Raw genomic sequence first — 22,136 nt, 5'->3', positions numbered from 1 at the left:
TATTGATTATATTGTTGTATGGAGATACTGCGAAAACAAGATACTAACAGGGAATGCAGCCAGACCACAAGATAAGCATATAATAGCTACAAGCAGCAAGATGCCTAAAAGACATCAAAAGATCCAATAATTGGAAACGTCAAAAGAAAATTAGAAACTTCAGAATTGGAAGAAATCAGTCATGGAAACTACGTCAACACCGCCTCTGAAAACCGCCAAAGGGAAGTGGAAGCAATTAAACCTACCAACCACCATCATCAAAAAGCCACCAGAGAAACATTAGAGATGAGTCAAATGAGTCACATAAAGATCTGCCACTCCTGTCAAACATGACTTAGATACCAGGAGTAAGCCACGAGCTCCACCCTACACGCCGACATCACGTGCTGAAGACTTGCGCAAACAAGCTATCTTCACACGCCTGACAGAGCATTGAACCTTAACCCTCAACCTACACCCACAGGCTAGCCACCCCACATGCTAGACATCTATAAAACACAACAGCTCCAATGACTTATTAGCTTGAGCTCTCGCTTTCTCTCTTTTCCCCGAGGACCTCCTTGGATGCTGTCCCCTCTGCCTTCTGAGGAGCCTTTTCCTCCCTCTGGAGCCTCATTCTTCTTCATCAGCTGAGCCTCTTCTACGCCACGATCTCAGCTGCCAACACTCTCTACCTATGGCCTCTCATGACTTCCGTTTGACCGTCGAAACTAGCAGCTGTACATGACTGATCAATAAGCATAGACGACCATTTGAGTAAGGATGTAATTTTTATTAGCTCTTTTAATTGTTTGTCATTAATATTATTGTTTTAGAAATTTTTAAGTTGTGTATTTCATTGCTTGACTTATAGAATAAAAAAGCAACTTTGACTGGTAGATATTAGTATTGCTTACAATAGCTTAACACCTTCACTGTACCCGAACCAGTAATAATCAAATTAGTTCCCACAGGCTAAGCAAAAGTGCAAAAACTAAACATTGTCACAATCAAATAATATGACAAGCAAATTCAACACTGATGTTGTGTGTGGATTCGGATTAGTTATGCATAACATAATTTCTCCAATACCACCAATAACAATATAGTTCCACCTAACGATGTCTGTTCTATGTCGGTGAGAAATTCAGCTACTATTGCTAACTCCTAACATTCTACTCATAATTTTGTTCATAATAGCCAACTTAAAGATTAGTGAAAAATGTTTATCAAAAAGTTTTACAACAAAATAACTTGTACGTAAGGCAGCAGCAAATGTTTTGTGATATAGCACTTATCAGTTTGAACACATAAAAACAAAATGGAAAGATAGATTTTGCAAATTCCACATAACTGCAACATGTTCAATGAACCCACTCGTTATAGAGAATTACACAACGAGGATCGGACCAAAAAAGCTTTTAATTTACAGCCCGCATGAACCGAAATGGTACAGAAAACCTACAGGCCTCAATATAAAACATTATGCGTCTTAGTACGTGTTACAACAAGTACGTTTCCAACTGACATAGTCTGATAAAAACGCAATTATGTCAAGGCTGTTATAACGCCTAAATTCCATAGTATGGAAAGAGGCCCGTCAATGCCGCCCAAGTGATCTCAGTGTTTGTAATCGAACGATTATTGTAAAACTACGCTGTTAGCTAAATCTGTTGTTAATTTTCGGTTCTTCATAGCTTTATAAGGTTGTAAGATTTACTCAAACAGTGCTACTGGCAATAAATGGAAAGGTTGTGATAAAAGGGAAGGAAGTGGGAGAAAGGAACTACGAGGGAGGAAAAGAACTAAGATTTAGGGAATATGTAGAGAAGCTCTCTCTGTCGTTCACGAAATTTTTACAAACCCTTTGGCAATAAGAATTATTTTGATGTAAGCTTACTTAAGATATTTATTTGTTGTAAGTTAAGCTGTTTTATATTATAAATACATTGTTTCAGAAAAATATTTTAGTTTGAAGAAATAATAAAAAATAGAATTTTAATATTTATATTTTTGTCAAAAGAGTTGTTCTACTTGATGGATTAACATTTATAAGGCAAACCAACAGCAAGGAGAGAGTACTTTTATGCTCTCTGGTCTGTACTTTGACAAATACATACCGACTTGACCTAGTCTCTCCTTGGTACCCTTTAACGTTACAAATGAAATTGCCAATATTAGTTTCTTTTAGGTACCACAGTTTTTAGTGTATTAACTGATATATTATTGTTTTAGACGTTCAAGATTAGTCAGCAAATCAGACTTGACTTTTAGTTTCAACAAATTATGTACAACACTTCTCCCATTGCTTTGAACTCATGACAATGATTTTTTAACATTCATAACAAGTAGCCACAGAAGTAGCCTACCTAATTGCATATAACTTGCATTCTAAACACTGCAATTTTTAGAAACACATCTTACTTTTCTGTTGTATTATGCGGTGAATGTTGCTTTGCAATCATAGCCACATGCTGAATCATGATTTTGAATGAACAGCATATTTAAAACACACTTATTGCTGCCAGCAAACCGCACAATAACATAAGCACACTGAACTTAGTAAAAATATTGCTACGGCACAATGACTATAGTTTCTCATTGATGTCTGCTAGATGAAAATGCTATAATGAAGTAAATTAGCGGGGCTTCTCAAGATGAACACTAAAGAATATCGTAGTGATTAGCGCTAACATTATTATGCAAAACTACATGTAACTGAACTGTTAAAAGATATTGAAGCATTATACACAGTGTTAGCTTATACAAGCAAAATTTTTGTTTCAAGTTATGTACCAAGTAATAGGCAAATCCTTCACTGATGGTAAATAATTCAATTTTTGCATAGATGCTCTTCTGGTTCACTGAGTTGGAAAGCTTCCATACTCGTACAACAAATCTCTATTCCATTTACTTTGAAAATACTTACGGAGATGATTATTTTCTTTGGAGCTATCACAGCGATTGCAATTGTAATGAGTCTATTCTGTTTGAATAACAAGTATGACACAATGTAAAGAGAAAAAATAGCATTGCATAGCTAAAAGCATCGCAAAAAGCCTTCGGTAATTTTATTGAAAAACACGCACTTTGTTATAAGGGTTATGTGTATTACGTCTAGAGTCTGAACAATGACAAGTCAAATTGGAAGGAACTGACCCATTGTTCAGTAGTAAGATTTTAAAACAGGATGACCTTGATAGTAGAATTTCTAGGAATCTTCGTTGTTTACATGTTATACATAAAACACTCAGTTTGTTGTCGTTCAAAGTCTGTCCAGCTACAGTGATTAAAATCTAACAATGAAAAATCCATATGGCAGAAGATTTGATCTCAGAACCTCACATTCACAAGGCAACCATCTAATTCATTAAGCTACATAGGATGCAATGGATTCCTTTGACGATATGCGTCTTTATCTGAGTTAAAATGCGCATAGTGACTGTGTTACACGCCACATCACTAAAGCTTGTGCTCATGGTTCTTATTAGTATGTTTAGCAATACGGATACTAGCTTACTCAAATTAGCTAGTGGCAACTACATTACCTGCCACTGTTTATAAGCTTTCTTGAGCTTAAAAGCTGTTTATAAGCTGTTTATGGGTTTTTTAATACCCGTGCAACACCGAGCATTCATCTAATACATGTATATAGGTATATATACCTTCAGCCACTGCCATTTCTAAGGATCCTTGAAACTGACAGTAACTGAAAGCAAATTACAAACTATTATTCAAACAACCGGTAGTTACAGATTTAACTCTACATTTTGTGTTGAGCACTGTTGATTAGAAAATTAATTAAAAATTCCAAAAATCTCTTCAATAATTATTTATTAGATAATTATTTAATTCAGTAACTTGTATATAAATATTAGTCATACCGAACACTATCTAGTTACAATATGTTCACCTCTTAGAGTTCTCCTTTCCTATTTGGTTACCTTGAAATGCCATACCCTATATACGGCATATATTTAATTATATACATCTACATATATATGTGTATATACATACATGTATACTGTATATGTATATATATATGTACAAGTACATTTATATGTATATATATATGTAAATATACATACTATATAAATAGTATCCATATATACGTGTATATTAATACATAAATATATGTATATATACACTGAAAAGGTGTCACAGTATACTTAAGATGAGTGCTCAATAAAATTATGGTTTTCTTTTAACCATTTCATCTGAAGAGCGCCAACCGGCATGATACTATTTATTAATAAATGTTTTCAAGTACCAAAGTGTTCCCTTTCATATATTTGAGATATTTATATATGCATGTATGTATACCTATATATATATTGTCTTTATCATATTTATTATCCTTTGTTATTATATTGAACTAGATTTCTTGTGATATGGTTTCTGTCAAACTCCTGTCTCGTCTCTTGTGGAACTCTGTCCAACTCAGGAAGGAGGCACCATGGGGGATGGCAAAGAGATTTTACACAACGAGTGAACCTGATGTCATCACCATGAAGGTGGGTGGTTATAACTCACCACCCTTACTTTAACCTATGTCGGTCTGTAGTTTATAGCTGTAGATGCTTTTGCCTATTATAGTTGCCTATAGTTGCTTAGGTAATGTTACAGCAATTTCGGAAAGATATGCTGAAGATGATGTCATCTCTCATAACATGGATTGAAACCACTGACAAAGAGAAAATAATGTCAAATATGCCGACTGAGCAATCACAGTTACCCACTATGTCTATGGCAGACAGTCTGCTTAAAGGAGTTATTCCACTCAGCATCAGTGGTAAAGAGCGGTTAACGTGAGTAAGGTCACAGTAAGGTCATAAGGTCGTAGTGAGTAAAGTCATAAGGTCATAGGTCAGAAAAAGGGCCGAATGTGCTGAAATATAGAAATTATGAATATGGTGCAGCAAAAGGAAAGATAGATTATTAGATATAAAGCTTTTGATCGGATGAACAGGATAGTAAAATTAATCAAGTGAAACATAAAGAAGTAATTAGAAGCCACGATAAGGGTTATGCAATTAGGTGCCCTAAACTAAATTGGGGTGCCCCTAGGAGCGCCCCATGTAAGAAGAATTGTTTTGGGGGAACTCTGTCTGATGAATTGCATGAGTGAAGCGCCCCTTGTAAGGGCAGAAAAGTAGGGCACCCTGCTGCTTTTTAGTTTATAAGGATGTTTTCTGCTTTAACTCACAGCTGAATATCTCTTCAATAGGTAATTTTATTCAGCATCGACTACAATAAATAGGTAAGTTTATTCAGCGTGTAAAAACGCTATAGTTGTTTTTACGTATTGGCGTAAAAATGACTATAGCGTTTACAAGTTTCAGTGACATAATTTTGTAACAAAAGTCAAGTAACTCTTCGCAAACCTAGTCATGTAGCTTTTGAAAGACTCCACACTTGCAGGTATCTGACACCGTACAAAGACCAAGTGAGATTTGGTCGTTTGTTAGAAGACTTGGATACCTTTGCTGTAGCCTGCTGCTATAAACACAATGAAAGCTCATCTCACCCAGTAAGTGACCTCATCAGTTTGGTTATATCTATGTATACCTTGTTGTAGACTGTGCTCATTGATTTGTGTGCTTTACTAGTGGTAAGCCCTAGTGATGCCCAGGGTTTCTTTCATTCTCAACCTTATAGCTTGCAGGTAGGTGTTTAAGAGGCTGCTTCTCTGGAACCAGACGCAGTCTTGAAGCCAAATATTTTTAAAGCCTTGGCGGAAGGGGCGGAGCTGATGCGTGGGAAGTTGGAAAAGAATCGGCTAAAAATGTGGAAATACATATCATTTACGCAGACTAACAGACAGACAATGACAAAGTGGGATTTATTGATATACCCTACAGGATGATATTGTTCGATGAATTTAAAAATTCGCTGGAAGCAATTCCGTAAATAGTTGAACTTCGCGAATGATTAGAGTTGTTAGCTTTTAAAAAAAAGAGAAGAACTTCTTTTTAAAAGTTAAAAACTAGTCCCCAGAAGTAATCAGTAAACATTGCAGCGTTCCAAACTTTTTTGTAACCATTGCTGGGAGTTAGATACGTGCCGTGCCCATTACCAATGCATCGCAATTCTTTACAAAACTGTTCAGGGCTGTCACAATTACTTCAGAATTCATCAAGTCGTCAAAAGTTTTTTTTGCAGTTTTTCACTGTGAAATCACCTCCAACAACTTCTTATGCTGAAGTTGATGAAATTGACAGTGATTATTCTGACTTAGACACTATGATATGTATTTGATTTGATTTGCAGTTACATTTACGTACAGAATAGAAAAGTCAAATAGAAAGTTAAACGTGAGCTATTCTCATGCATAAGTTTTACACTTTAGCACTAGCTGCATTCACAGATTAATTTATTCATGTATATGTTCCTCCTAACGAATAGTTCACGAAAATGCATGAAAAGAGAACTTTCGCAAAATATAACTTTGTGAATAATGTTGTCTTGCATGGTAAATGCTGTCGGACCCATTCATGTAGCTTTTCCTCTAGCAAACATCTATGTATCTCCTGTACACACTATATCTCTCATCTCCATGTGATAAAATGCATTTACTGGTATTCACTCATTGTAGTGTAGACAACATCTATGTTGTCTGTGTTGTAGGATGGGGAATATCAAGTTCCACGAGCTATCTGGACATTGCTTGTGGATAGAATAGACCTAGCTCCGGCGTTTAGACAGGTATCAGCGGACAGAGATATTCTATTATCAGGCCACGTCACATGGGTGGGCAAATCTTCAATAGAGGCAACAATTGATGTTTCACAAAAGGACTTATCTGGTCAATCCCAAAAACTTATAGGTAATAACTATTTTGTATATGATTCAGAAATAGTGTCCTGCCTTCTGCTTAGTCTGTGGGCAATATCCTTTTTCCTGCTCAGTGTACAGGTAATATAACCATATAATATATATATGTATATGTATATACATGTATATATATCTGGGATGTAAGAACAGCTGTAATCCCATTAGTCATTGGGGCACTGGGCGCAATAACACTGGCGCATAAAATGTGGCTTGCCCAAATACCAAAAGCAATCAACTCAAGGGAGTTGCAGAAAAGTGCGCTACTGGGAACAGCTAAGATCTTGAGGCGAGTGCTCAAACTCCCAGGTCTCTGGTAGGAGACCCGAGTTACAGCAGAAACTACCACCCATACGAGTTAACCGGGGTGAGGAAACAATTTTTATATATATATATATATTATTGAAATGTATCATACCTAAAACTAAAGTCAGAGTGCTCAACATAGAATAAGATGAGTACACTATCTAATTCTTTACTAATTTAATATATATATTATATATATCATATACATGTATATATAATATCTATAATTTATTTTATCATGTCTTTTGCTTAGTCTACAGATTATATCCTCTCTTCTGCTCAGTTGATTACTAAGTTCCCATACAGTGATAGTGTAGTGACTCCTGGGTGCCCCAGTGCTGAAGCGCTATGCTGAGATGACAAGTAGATCATGTTTCCATAGAGTGCTATAGTAGAGCGATGGTTGTGTGATGCTTTATGTCAAGGTTGTACCTTTAAGAGGTCGAAAACAAATCAAACCATGGATGATAAATTTGAGTGTTTCAACATCAAGAATTACTGCATATGAAGTAACAGAAAAGCAAGGCTTATGTGCACGCACAAGTGAGACGCTGTTGGTCGCTAAGGCCGTTTCCATGGTACAAAGATGGCACATCGCACGGTGATTTCGATTCCAAACAGCGGCGCTAAATCATGACAGAACGACAATGACAGGCTGCTTCCATGATGGCATTGCAGCGCCATACTGGGGTTGTGTCGCTATATAAAAATTTAGTACAGTGGAACCTCGGTTCTCAAACATAATCCGTTCCAGAAGGTTGTTCGAAAACCGAGTTGTTCGAGATCCGAAACAATTTTTCCCATCAGAATAAATGTATGTAAATTTTAATCCGTCCAAGGTAAAAAACAACTTCGATAAAGTATTTTTTGAACATTTTACACCATAAACTGTACTGTATATCGCATACTATACGGTTTGGTCGAGAACTGAATTTATGTTCGAGATCCGAGACGAACAAATCTCAAAATCTTCGGCCGATAAACGAATTGGTCAAGAACCGAAGCGCTCGAGAACCAAGGTTCCACTGTATATAGCTAATGTTCAATTTTTACTCAGTCTAGAAGTATTCCGTTTTCCGATTAGATTAGAGATAGTCACGTATAAGTGCTATTCTTCAATCTTCTTTACCTGTAGATAATACCCATCACTCTGCATACTCTCATAGGATTTCTATAGATTATCTAGGGTCACAGTGAGGGTCACAGGGTCATTGGGTCACAGTGAGATGCATTAATGTTTGTAGAAGCAGTATTTCTCATGGTGGCTAAGAATCCTATTAATAACAGCTCAGTCTTGGTCAATCCTTTGAAAGCAGCCACTGAGCAGGAGCGGGCAATTCTTGCTGTGAGCGAGTCTCACCAGAAGCAGCGTAAACTAATGGCTGACGAGTCACTCCTGAAGACAGCTCCTAGTGAGATGGAGCAAACTCTCATCCATGAAATCTTTCTTAGTTCTCTCGACCCTTCGGCTTCAACTTTTAAAGCACGAATCAAACCAGCAGGTAGGTAGTTATAGTATGAGTGTGTGGCGCAAGTAAAACTTATTCCAGGAGTAAAGGTGTGTACCCTAAAATAAGTAGATGTTATAATCATTTTGATAATATAACACAAGAAAATTACATTTAGCCAAATGGCCTTACATCTCTGATCACAACTCCAGAAATTCTTAACATACTGAACTCTGTTGTATGAAGTTACATACGCATGCATGCTATTGGCAGAAATGTAGCCTGTGACACAGAAAAATGGATGCGCTAGGGTATTGTGTCGGCTAAATTGACCTTTCCCCATCTGTGTTCTGTGCTTCTGCAGAATTTTAATTTTCCCCTAACTTTAACTTGGTTTATATAAAATGGCTTTTCCTACTTTAGAAGGTTTGCCCTACGTGGAAAAGCACAAAATTCTTTCTTAAAACAAATTGGGTCTTGCAGGCGTACATTCACTCATTTTGTCACGACCTTCTGGAAGTCTCTACTCTAGCCTGTCTTGTTACGAAAAAATTCTGCAGCTTGTATTTGTCTCTGAGCCGACTCAGAACCTAACTATACTTGTGACCAGCATTTAAAGTTTTTGTAATGAAATCTTTACTCTCAGTTGATGACAAGAAAATAAAAACAAGTTTGTTGAAACTCTTTATATTTCACACAATAGTTCAATAATTAACTGCTAGTCCAAGACTTGATCAATCATTATTGGGAAAATCGGAAATATAACTATCGTAAAACTTCCAATCGAACGCCACTCTCTCATTGAACGCCACCTTCATTTGGTGAACCCAATATATCAACTGATCAGTAGAAAAATGCCCTTAAAGAATAGAAAAAGCATAATATTATTATGCTTTATTATTTATCTTGAGGTGTTGACTGATGTTCTAAAAAAGAATCAAGGAGATTGACCATCCAGAAGCTGAGATATAGCCAGCCAAACACAGGTCTACCAAAAAACATAAGTGTTTTGATAATCATCAATATATGACGTATGAAATCGACTTGTGTGCCATTGGTCAATTAAGCCAACTAATGCGCTCTCCTATAACAATCACGGCGTTTTAATTGGTTTAATTCCTGCAAGTATAGAACAATCAAATTGGGCCTAACAATCTTTGCTCTGAGAATTCCGAACCAGTCCCTCTGCCGTGTAGATTAGTTTTAGCATAAAATAATTACACGCATCTATTATTTCGCAACATTTCGCTATCTTGCTAGTTCAGCTCAGTTTTGTTGTTCTCCTACTTAGCTTCCCTATTCAGACTGATCTTTAGCGTTGTTGAGATTTTTTTAACTATAGCTAATAAATGGAATCAATTAAATCAATCATCAATCTCGGTTATCATTTGGAATTTTCTACAAATTATATTAGTTACATCATTTATTCTATACGCAGTTATATTATTATTTTGTATAATATGCATTATGATTATTATATTAATCATAAAAAATAATCATAGATAAGATAATAGATCAATAGAAAAATCAAATCAAAAGTTATCGTTTTTTTTTTCTTACAGCAAGAGCAGCACGGTCAAGTTATTCTTTTTAAGATTATGGCTGTAGTGAACTTACAGTCTGTTAATAGTGACGATAATCATGAAAATCAACTGAATGCTGCAGTAGATACACAGTAGACAAATGATGAATGAACAAAAGGTCACATTCCCATTTCTTATTCTAAACAAACTGCAAATCGCGGATGTCGCATATAGACTATACACGCGCCGTTCGTTGAACAGAGGATCTTCGGAGCATATCCGTGGAGATCGAGTTAAAATTTGAAGCACAATAGTCAAAATCGGCTCTTCTGTTTTGAAAAATCATGGCGAGGGGTTGTGGGCAAATGCCTTTACCACACAATGTTTGCTTGATTTTTCTGAGAAACCAGAGCTAGTCTATAAATTATTTACTATCGCGAGAAGCGTTTCACATCTCGTAGCCAAAACAATCATTATACGTAACGGCAGTAAGGGTGCGCAACTCCGGCACATGACCATTAAGTCGATTTCATACGTCACAGTTCTCGGGATTTTCGAAGGGTTTTCCTCTGATTCTTTATTAGGTAGACCTGTGTTTGGCTGGCTATATCTCAGCTTCTAGTGGATCAATCTCCTTGATTCTTTTTTTAGAGCATCAGTCAACACCTCAAGATAACTAAAAAAGCATAATGATATTATGCTTTCTTTATTCTTTAAAATCGTATTAATAATAAATCGTTTACATCAATAACAATTAATTCTCTCGTTGTCGGAATTCTAAAGCTTTTGGTTTTTTTCCGTTAAAGCTTTGAAAGCAACACCATAAAAATAATTAATAACTGCCTCAGGTTAACAGTAGTTCGTTGTTTAACATGGTCTTGATACTTTGAAGTACAGTTTACATGTATATAAAAAACGGTTTACCTTTACGATGGTAGATGAACAACTAGTTGTGGGCCAAAGGTTACGTTTAGCGAGCAAAACTTTTATGCTTTGCATTTGTGCTAAATGCAATGCCTAAAAGTTTTGCTCTGCCAAAAGACCGTTTGGACGCTAATACCGACTAGTTCAGCAGTGCAGAAGAAGAGTTGAAATCAGAAGACATTGTGGAAGGCATTTGAAAACCAAAAGATGTTTGTTCCATCAAACGCAGCAATCAGAACGCAGCTATCCGAGCAAATGATGCAAATATTTTTGTTTTAAAAATGTTAATTTCTGTTTCTGCATGTAATATAAGTATAATTGGTTTGTCACTTGTTCATGAATATATATATTTGTAGTATTGGATTGATTATTATTATATAACTTAAAAATTTGCAGATTTATAGCATTATATTTAATAGCATCATTGCAGTTATCTTAATATGGCTTGCAATGGACCAATGCTCATAACTCCACTTCTATTGTACATAAAAGGCTAGTTTTGGATGCAAACTGTAGCAAACATATCGATGAGTGCAATGAGCTTTTATTCAACATTCTTAAAAGTAGATATAAAATAAAAATATGTCTTCAAATTTAGAGGTGTTGGGGGTTGTATATTATTGGTTATAGGAGCATCTGCTGTACATGCATGTTCCAACTACTTCTATGTGGAAGTAGTAACAATGGTAAGGCTAAAAGGAAGTCATGTGTTATCTTGCCGTTATATGACTGCGCATTATGTATCATCGCTATAGATTCTATGTGGATGGAGGACACAACTCTGAAAACTGTGAGGATTTGCTTTCCAGAACAGAAGAATCTCTACAATAAAATATTTGGAGGATTTCTCATGCGGCAGGCCTTTGAACTAGCCTGGGCCAATGCTTGTATTTACTCGAAGAACAGGTTAATGTTTCATGTTTGGCTTCATAGTGCTAAAGCTACAGTACTATAGGTTTCTGTAAACTATACAATCTTTGGGTACTTTACATGAATATTGCTTTTCTCTAAGAATTTTTACACATTTCATTTCAACTTTTCATCTTTTGCCATCAACCAGCTCTGTTATAAAATTCATGAAATTGACAAGCTATTAGGAACGTATAAATGTAACCAATGGCTATTAGATTTAGGTGGTTTGTGAATCAAGGATCTGTAATATGATATGCATATCGCACAAAAACTTTTTAGGTTCGTAACTACGTATTTGAAAAAAGGGCAACGTAAGGATTAATGTAATATATATATAGTTAGTGCGTATTGGGTGAATAAACGATGTCTAACAATACCATAAATATGAAATTTAGTTTTTCCAACGAGGCCCAGCTAATTTCAAACACCGTATAGAGGTGAAAGTATTACAAGTACTGCTACTGTGTGAGTAATTATATTGAACCAGAAGGAACAAGCAAGTATGTAAATAGCTACTAAACATACTGGTTGGTGGCAGAATGCACTGGTACTCGCAAGAGCTTTAGCACCAGAATGAACTCACTTGATGTCTGGAGATTCATGTGTTAGCTGTATTGCTAACCATATCAACTGTGATCATTCCGAAAGCTTTATGTGATGTCACAATCAGTCACCTCAACACCAAGCACAATTTTACAAACGTTTTTATTCCTCATTGCTTCCTATCTGCATTAAAATGATAATAAGGCAATAGTAGTGAAGCAAGAGATCCGTAAGGTCTGAAGTTGGTAAACATTAAGCTGTAGTTACTGTTGTGCTCGCTGTAGTTACTGTTGTATTCGCTGTAGTTATTGATGTACTTACTGTAGTTATTGTTGTACTTACTATAGTTAATGTTGTACTTACTGTGTTATGTTGCATTTACTGTAGCTGTCGTAGTACTTACTGTGGCTACTGTTGTACTTACTGTAGTTACCATTGCACGTACTGTAGTTATTGTTCACTTACTGTGGCTACTGTCGTACTTACTGTAGCTACTGGAGTACTTAATGTGATTACTATAGTAACCACTGTAATGACTGTAGTGCTTACTGAAGCTATAATTGTAGTATATACTGTGGCTACTTTGATGCCCACTGAAACTATTCTAGTAGTTGTTTTGGTATTTTAGTGCTTGTTCACTGTAGTATCAGCTGTAGTTATTGTAATATGTAGTTAGAGTGCATATATACTACACTAATACTTACAGTACCTACTGTAACACTTTCTGTAACTACTGTAGTGAAGTTATGTTTCCTTTAACTTCTTTACTGTACTATTCACAGTATTATCTGCATAATGATTTTCATAGTTATGCGATTCCTTCTGCATGTTGAGAACCACATCTGCAAGCTTTTTCTCAAGGCTTGTATTCACTTCTATGAATCTTTATATGAATCATAGAGATATTAACCTACATTCCTCTGACTACAGTGACCAAACTGTCTAACCATTAAACTATGGATATTCAGAGCTGCATTGCTAAGATGTGAATACAATATTTGTGTTTATAGCCAAGCATTGTTTCTAATTACAGGTGTATTACAGTGGCTGTTGATGACATCATATTCAAAGCTCCAGTTGCCATTGGTTCCTTTTTGTATTTCTCTTCTCAAGTTGCTTACACAGAAAATCACCAAATGCAGGTATAGTTTTTATGTTTAGTTTTGCAGGTCTATATTATTGTTATCGGTATTTGTCGCTTCAGTTACAGACTGATTCTCTGTAATATATGATCAGGGAAAAGGTGTCTTTCTACAACAGAGAATATACTTTCATTCATGTTTTCTAAAAATTCTAATTGTGGTTTCTTTATAGGACTTTAAAAGGTTTATGGTTTGATTCTGTGCTATGAATATTCTGATCCGGTGCTAACATTCTCTGGATATGTAAATAATAGTAATATTACCAAATAGTAAATAAATTAATATTTGTAAATACTTACAACTGAGAATCACTCTCACTTATGTGATAATATTAAGAGACTTTATTATTATATAACTTTATTGGCAATAATTTCATTTCAAACAGGAATGTTTTTAAAATTATGCTGTTTCCAAATTTACAAATTACAAAGTTTACAAATTATGCCATTCAACAACCATAAAACAAAAAAGAATAAGGACAACCGTTAGCCACTAAAGTATGTATGTCCCGTCTAGAGTCATGTAGCTATTAAAAGTTATTTCAATACCAATTACAGTGCACCCAGTTATTATTATCTTATATATACTACTGTATTATCATTATGAAGTAGATATTTTGCGGAACACTATAGTTTTCTTTCTAATCTCTCTTTACTGTTAATACTATTTATTCAGAAATGAAACTATCGTGAGGTTCTACTAGTTATAACTGAATTATTTAAAATTTTTCCAGGAATGTTTTGAGAAACTCAATATGTGGTAGTAAAAGGTCATTTCAGGTGTAGAGCGAAGTACTTGCTCAATCTTTAGTTATATGTTGAGGCAGTTGCAAGTTGAAGTGGTTGTAAGTCAAGGCGGTTGTAAGTTGAAGTGGCTGTTAGTCAAGGCGGTTGTAAGTTGAAGCGGTTGTAAGTTGAAGCGATTGTAAGTTGAACCGCTTGTAAGTTGAGCTAGTTGTAAATTGTGATTTGACTGTGCTACTTCTTTATAATAATATTGTTAGACATTCATTGCTTAAAATCTCCCTCTAGTCACGTCTTGATCACGACTTGATCACGACTTTGTTACTTGTAGGTTCGTGTGTATGCCGAGGTGAGGGATCCAGAGACGGGCGCCAGTTGTACGACCAATGAGTTTCACTTCACGCTTGAAACAGCAGATGGCCGACCTGTTCCGACAGCGCTGCCTAAGACATACGCTGAGAGCATGATCTATCTTGACTCTCGTCGAAGATTTGAAGAAGCAATGTTACTGAGGAGGCAGCAGACACTTTAGTGTCTGAATAACCAGTAGGTGATGTCGGGTTCACATAGCTTGATCAGAGGCTGTAAACCTGCCCTTACTAAGTCTGGCTCGCATATTTACTACATGTCAAATTTGTTTTATTGTGACTGTTTTGCTCGGCCATTGTGGAGAACATAGAAGCTATGGAATTCCAGAAGTCAATAAATGATGTGCAGTCAAAAGCATATGTTCTTTGTTAACTCGCTTTAATATAGTATCAGTAACCGCTCTTGTCCAACAATATGAAAATTTACTTGTGACATTCTGGGAGCTGTTCACTCGAGTCCTTGAAAATTTTTGATTACACATTTCTGCATGAAGTCGCAATGTCCATGCAATAACAAACGATGCCTCTACATTTTACGATCAAAGCATTCATATAAAACTTCAAAGACTTTTTAATTTTATTCGCCACCTCTATTACTTTTGTACTGTGTTGTGATGTACATGTATATGAGCTATGATTTATGAGGTACTCCATGATAAGATACTTCAAGATACTTTAAGATACTTGACAGCATGACGTCTATCCTTTATAGCATCTCCTTCAGATGAACAAACATGTGGAGTTTTTTTATGATGTGTATTGCTGTTCATTTATCTGTCTTCTATAATGTCAGATCTAACTGGTCCTTTTATCAGGTCTTCTTCTCCAGGATGTTTTTGCTGTTCTTTGTTTGTACAGTTAATTTACAGGTTGTATATGGCTTGAGTACTGGTTTCTCTTAATATTCCTATTTTTTGGGAGCTATCCATATTTTTTGTTGTTTCTGTATTGTTCTGTTTTTATTTGCTGTCAGTATCCATATTTTGGTTGACATACATATTTTATAGGAATATCTTTATTAGATGTTAGTGTCCATTTTGTTGTTGATAGTTGAAATTTTTGGCAATACGTATTTGTATCGGTGTTACAATTTTATGGCGATATCTGTAGCTGTCTTACCTACTCTATTTTTAGCTTCCTCCTGTCTCCTCAGTTGATATTAGTTGCATCATTTTTATGTTCTAAACATAGTAATTTTGTTATACACTTGCCCTGCCTTATCTCAATAGCTCATCAAACCACTTCTCTTTCTGTTTGTTTCCATTTTAGATTACTCTAATTGGTCAGCCAGAGGATGTGGAAGATGGAAGACAACCAGTAGAGCTTTCTTGGTGCTGTCTAAACCAGCGTAATCTACCAACTCAATTTGTCTTCAATAAAATTGGCTGTCATTTGCTTGCTAAGCCATTTTGTGAATTTCCTGTATATTTTCAATTTCCCCATAATTTATTTTGCTTTTCACAAATTTTTTATTTTCTATCCCAGTTTTGCCAGATAATCAAAAGAAGTTTTTACTAGAACTGTAGATATTTTAATAACATTAAACTGGTTGGCTGAGCTGTTGATCTTAATTTCAGTAGCTGTAAGCATTTATTGTAAGGTTCTGATAAACATGCTGTATGAAAGAAGAGGGTTGATAATACAATCATCTGTAATCGGACATAATACAAAGTTCTGCTGTAATATCAAATACTGGCAACACTGAGACTGTATGTGACAATCAATAGTCAAGCAGAGAAATTGCTAGAACATTCATCTAGTAGCCTACTTGTTAGTTCATATTAACTAACTAGTACTACACACGGCTAGTACTAGTACTACTGAAGGCTGAATCACATTTTATCGTCATATGTCGGCGTAAATCAAACAAAACTTCGACCCTCGTCTGTGATAACAATGTTCACACGATCAAAGCGATTATATCAATGAATAGTCCACAGCATCGCGTTCTTATATACAAAACAGATGAAATAATGAAATACTAGTCTCGCAGCAACTGCCATGAGAGAAAAGATAGATCGAGAAACCAGCGACGGCCAATCACTATGGCCGAAATGGTGCACACTGCACAGGCTGTAGTGGATGCTCAGTGAGCTATCGGAAAAGTTTGACAGCTGCAAATGTTTCCGACGTATCTGCGTTACCTCAACAATGCTATCGGTTTATGGTGCGCATAGTCGATGAATAGTTGCCGAGAGGAAAACGCCGATATACAGCGATACAGTGTGAACCAGCTTTTAGTTAGTATTAACTAGTACTAGATAGCTGACCACCTAATATTAGTTAGTACTAGTTACCTAGTACTAGCTACTACTACCTAGCTAGTTAGTAGTAGCTAGCCAACAACTACATGTAGCTAGCTAGTAGTTGGTAGCTAGCTATACATGCACCAGGAATAAAAAAGTTCCTGGAATGAAGCTTCCTGAAAAAGAGTATTTGGATTAACTAAAGAAAAAATAAACCTTTCTGTTGTTTTTCAACTATGAAATTTACTTTGCAGCACCGTGCAGTGTTTTTATTTCTAATTGTAATGTGGCCTATTGGTTCAGAATGTCTAACCTACAAACAACAAGCTGGGGTTCGTTTGCCAAAAAGGCAATAATTAATGGAGGTAGGAGAGGTGTCTGACGCTATATTGTTCCATCAGCCGACAAAATATACTTAAGGGCTTCATTTATGTTTTTGAGTTATTCACTGATTTATCACGATGCAACCTTTCATATGGATATCCCTTTCGTCTGTTGCAACTGCATATCCTCTGGCAGAGCGAACTTTAATGAGAAAACCACTCAGGCGTACTTTCGCATTCTGGCAAAGTCATAAGTTTATCTCTTTGGGATTGGTAGCCCATGACAAATACTTCCCTGTATCAATTCTTTTATTTATAAACATCACAGTCTACTAACAAAACAGTGCTAACTATGCTAACAAACTAACAATACTAGCTATTAAAACTAACAATGCTAACTATCAACTCGAGCATAATAATTAGAGCTTTTCCTTTCAATATACATAATTATATAATAATATACATAATTTACCCTTTATTTTTTGTTTTTGTTCTGTAGTCTAATTCCCTTTAAACATCGTTTACCAGTGTAAACAAAGTTAATATCAATCCATAAAAGGTTTTGTACATAATGTAAAACACATTCATTTAGCAAACATTCCACCAATTGAAAGTTGTAAGGCTGACTTCAATATGATCTTCATTAATTATATATTTTAAAACTCTGGCTTGTAACCTTGAAACCATCGCACTGAACTGAAGAGCTTTATAAAAGGCTGTTTACGCTAGTCTAAAACCCATGGTATTCAACTTCCAAGACTAACACTCTACATCTTGTGCCCCTCTACCGCATTTCAAAGCTAAAAAACAATCTGTGGTATAATAGGATGGGCGTTCCATGATGTTATCGAATTCTAGAGTGGGAGAAGAGTTATGAGAGCAGACTCACTATGGCTTATTTATTGTGTAAAAACCAGGTCTACTTCTAGCAATGTCAGGCTCAATTGGAAGTCTTAGAACTTTCATTTTTGTCATAAACATGCCACGACTTATCTGATTAGAAACGCAAAAGTTTGTCTTCGCGTGCAGGATAGTTGTCCTCAATGAACGTGTTTATGGATTTTTGTTTTGCAACAATTTTGGATAAAACGGAGGAAACCCTGAGCATCGCTGAACTTATTGCTAGTATTTTATAACAGTACTAGGTGAATGCCAGCGTCTCACGGAAATAAAATAATTGCTAAAATGATAAGCTAGGACACTTATATTTCGCTAGTATTTAGTTTTGTGAATAGCATACAGAGTAAAATTTCACTGCAACTTAATTCCGCGGCTCTGATGAGTGCGAAAATATAGTGATGTGAAAATAAATGCAGTGGAACAAACATAATTAGATTCCTCAGGTTCAGTTCACGGCAGGCCTGTATTCACTGGTTGCAAGTTGGGGTGGCTAATGTTAGGCGACTAGTTATGAACACGTGGGGGTGTTGAGGGGGGCGGTGTAAGCCCCCAACAGGTTTTCTTATGTAGGGCCTCAGCCGGGCCTCTCGTGTGAAGTTTTAAAAAATTTCATCGGAAACTATCAACATTTTTCTATTTATTGAGATTTGTTTTGTTTTAGGTGATATGACTGACGAGACGTTTTTAAATTAAAATAGGCAAACTTGACAGCAGTTAAAACGCTCAGAAAAAGACATCTTTTGCTTTTGAGCGTTTTATCAAAGATCAATTTTGCCGATTTTATTTTAAGTTCATACGGAGGTTTCCACGCTTTCGATGGGACATCGCCAAGCGAATGTTTGGTAAAACTTGATATTTTGCAAATTTTCCTAAAGGTCATTAACAAGAATATTTTGCCACTGATGATGGTAATAATGACGCCTAAGAACTACTAAAAGTTGATGTTTGTCTTTATGGCTTCGAATAAAGTGATATTCTACAGCGATAAAAACCGTCTCCATAGCCGTTGGACAAATAGCTTTTCGAATAAATGATGTTGAAGTCGAGTTATCTGAAGCAATTTATCATTGCGTGGGAACGGACCAAACAACTCCGTTCGAGTTAACCTTGTGTTTGAGATGAAATGTTACATTTTATCCAAGGGCGAGTTATCCGAGTTTGACTGTACTTAGCCGCGGAAAGTTCCTAAAAAGTTGGTACGGCTCAGCTGGCCAGCCGCCCCAGGGAATACGAGCCTGGTTCACCGAAAAGAAAAAAATTTCAATTTGGGACTAGTTTGTAATTGTAAACCGCAGGTAGAATAGTGTGGGCGAGGTCGATAATGCAATTTGATCACTTGCTGCCATTTGTTTCTTGGACTATCAATGAACAAAGCTATTTAATTTCGTGTTTTCGCTTGTTCGTTTTGATAGTTTAGTTTCGCACATGAAATTTTCGCGAGAGGATGACTTTGCGAAAACGTGAAAGTTAGATGAGGCGAATACATAAGTGTCCTAGGGTAAGCTAGTACATGCAACTTAAGCAAGATAATGAAAGCTGTGCAGTGTGTGAAGCCAGCTTAATAATTAAGTTAATGATGTAATGATCAAGTGTGCTAGTTAGTATCGATAGCATTTTCCCAAGCGCTTCAAGTGTGAGTATTTTAACCGGTGTAATAAATATGCGCTTATTTATACATTGCTACAATTAGTTGGACAAGTAGTTTAGTGGGTTAGATCACCTGTTGCAGATCCAAAGGTTCGGAGTTCGAATCCACTGCACTTCAAATCTACTGAATTTTTTTCCCTAAAACTTTGTGGCTATAACTGGACAAATGAATGAAAGACAACAGGCAAACAACAGAAAAACATTGATAGTTGTATCTAGACATGTAGAATGTCAACTATAAAATATATAGTAGTTGTTATGAAGTAGATAACAGACTGAGAACATTGGCAAGCAACTAGTCTGACCCAGGTGGGAATAACTACCAACCTTGAAAATCGTCTGTAAGTCTTAGACAAACTTACAAAAACAAACTTGTAGCCAGACATGTAGCCTTGACACCTCATACATTACTTGTTGCAGAGAGCTCAATTGTCTTTGTATGCGTGAAAGCTAACCTTTCAATTTGTACTTCCTTAAAACTGTGACTGTAAAACTGTTCTTACTGTACTTACTTTACTACATGAAACCTTACTGTACGTACCTTACTACAAGAAACGTTATTGTACTTCCCTCACCACGCTCAACTTGATTCACTCATCTTACAAACCATTTCTCTCTAGTTAAACCATGGCTTACATAGCTGTATGCTAGCTATTTGGTTGCATTGCGTTTGCACATGTGCCTGCTTTTTGTTGATCTCGCTGCATACAATTGTCGACTGTGTCCAGCTTTTCTTCACTGAATCTGTTTGTTTTACTAAAAGTAGGAACTTTTTATAACAAAGGTAAAAACAACTTCCTAGATTAATAGATTGGTATTTAATTACCCTAAACATTTGAACCTACAGAATTTCACTCACAATATATTGTTGAAGTTGTAGATATTTAGCAAATTAAAACAATAATTTTAGAACTCAGTGCAGGCTCAGTCAAGAAGAAATTACACTACAGCTATTTATATTAGTATTGGGCATTGTCCATCCATTTGTTTGCTTTTGCTATCACAAAGCTCAGAGAATATAGATTAGCACATATATTCTGAGGCTTTGCTATAACAATTGTGGGGCCGATTAGCTCAGTTGGTTAGAGCGTCAGTCTAATAAGCTGAATGTCATGGGTTCGAGCCCCATATTGGCCAACATTTTAGTCATCTCATTAATTGCTTATGCAGAGTTTTGTTCTTGAGTGAAAATTGCAACATTTAAAACAACTGCTATTGTAGCATAATAAAAGGCTTTAACATCTCCATACTACACATTATTATTTTTGACAATTAAAAATTGATTCAAAAGTTACCTTTTATGAACCTTGAGTCACCTTGGATGAATCTCCAATGAAGCTGGGTTCAGTTCAAATAAATTACAATGGAGATTATAATCTGTCCAATGAGGACCACTCATTTCAACAAATTAAAATATACATAAATTATTTCTCATTCATCAATTATGAATGTTTATAAACAGGAGCATGGTATTTATCACTCAGCTTATTAGATATTACTGAAAGCTGTTATTGCCGTTTAAAAACAACGATTAAATAACTTAATTTTATTTATTCAGATTAGCAAAAGAAAAATGAACAACTCACAATGTAGATTGTAGTCCCATATCATTAGTTGGATTAAATTACAGTTTTATAGATCAATTTAAGCTTTCGCTTACTCTGAGGTTCAAAAAATTCAGTCGTTAGCTATAACTTTTATTCTCAATTACACATCCTCTTATTACATAAAACTTGATCTCAACCATAGCGATTTTATGTCAGTCCTGATTTAATACTGCTGTTACTGGTACTGTGTCAGCAAACTTTAATGAAAGTCCTAATTAAACTCGACTCTTTTTTAATAAAGTTGACTTTTTATCAGAAGATGTGCTTCACTTAGTCAGATAATCAGGTACACTGATGAAACCATTGTTAGCAGTGATGGGGCGCTGGGAGTCAAACCTTGTTCAATTAATAAAAGATAAAGAATAAAACTTTAAATTAAAAAGTCATCAATCACTAGTCCTTATTGCACTCAGCACAATGAAAACTAGGTTTGTCTTGAGTAAAACAAGCGCTAAAAATAAATGATCTAAAAGTCTTGCTGTTAATGCTAACAACTTTTTTAATTCACATTTTTAATTGAAAACCAATCTCCGCTTTTGTTTTGTTGTTTAAGCTGTTCTACTTAAAAGCAGAAGGCTTGAATGTTGCTTTTGTAAAGAAATTCTATTAAATTATGGAGCCCATATTGTTTTAAGTTAAAAAAACCTTTATAAGTTTAAAGCATTAAAGACATTACCTCATAAAGTTTTCGCAG

The 22,136-nt window shown here is 35.6% G+C and overlaps 1 protein-coding gene and 1 non-coding gene across 2 annotated transcripts; both read left to right on the top strand.

The window, feature by feature from the left end:
* Positions 1–1,745: 1,745 nt before the first annotated feature.
* On the top strand, positions 1,746–16,276 carry LOC137406044 (acyl-coenzyme A thioesterase 9, mitochondrial-like). The gene is made up of 10 exons (XM_068092563.1): positions 1,746–1,869; positions 4,359–4,493; positions 4,606–4,787; positions 5,401–5,509; positions 6,607–6,805; positions 8,361–8,618; positions 11,767–11,917; positions 13,500–13,608; positions 14,683–14,897; positions 15,989–16,276. The coding sequence occupies exons 2-9, from the start codon at positions 4,371–4,373 to the stop codon at positions 14,881–14,883; spliced, it is 1,332 nt and encodes a 443-aa protein (XP_067948664.1). The 5' UTR covers positions 1,746–1,869; positions 4,359–4,370; the 3' UTR covers positions 14,884–14,897; positions 15,989–16,276.
* Positions 16,277–20,898: 4,622 nt separating this feature from the next.
* On the top strand, positions 20,899–20,972 carry Trnai-aau (transfer RNA isoleucine (anticodon AAU)). The gene has a single exon. It is a non-coding gene; the product is annotated as a tRNA-Ile (tRNA).
* Positions 20,973–22,136: the final 1,164 nt, after the last annotated feature.

Source organism: Watersipora subatra, chromosome 10 (assembly GCF_963576615.1).
Source record: "Watersipora subatra chromosome 10, tzWatSuba1.1, whole genome shotgun sequence".
NCBI lineage: Eukaryota > Metazoa > Bryozoa > Gymnolaemata > Cheilostomatida > Watersiporidae > Watersipora > Watersipora subatra.
This window is presented reverse-complemented; position numbering and strand designations above follow the sequence as displayed.

Excerpts from the sequence above, each read along its gene's own strand:
- LOC137406044 (XM_068092563.1), top strand. The coding sequence starts at position 4,371 with ATGGTTTCTGTCAAACTCCTGTCTCGTCTCTTGTGGAACTCTGTCCAA. Across the intron at positions 5,510-6,606 it reads ATGAAAGCTCATCTCACCCA|GATGGGGAATATCAAGTTCC; the intron begins GTAAGTGACCTC and ends TCTGTGTTGTAG. Across the intron at positions 11,918-13,499 it reads TGTATTTACTCGAAGAACAG|GTGTATTACAGTGGCTGTTG; the intron begins GTTAATGTTTCA and ends TTCTAATTACAG.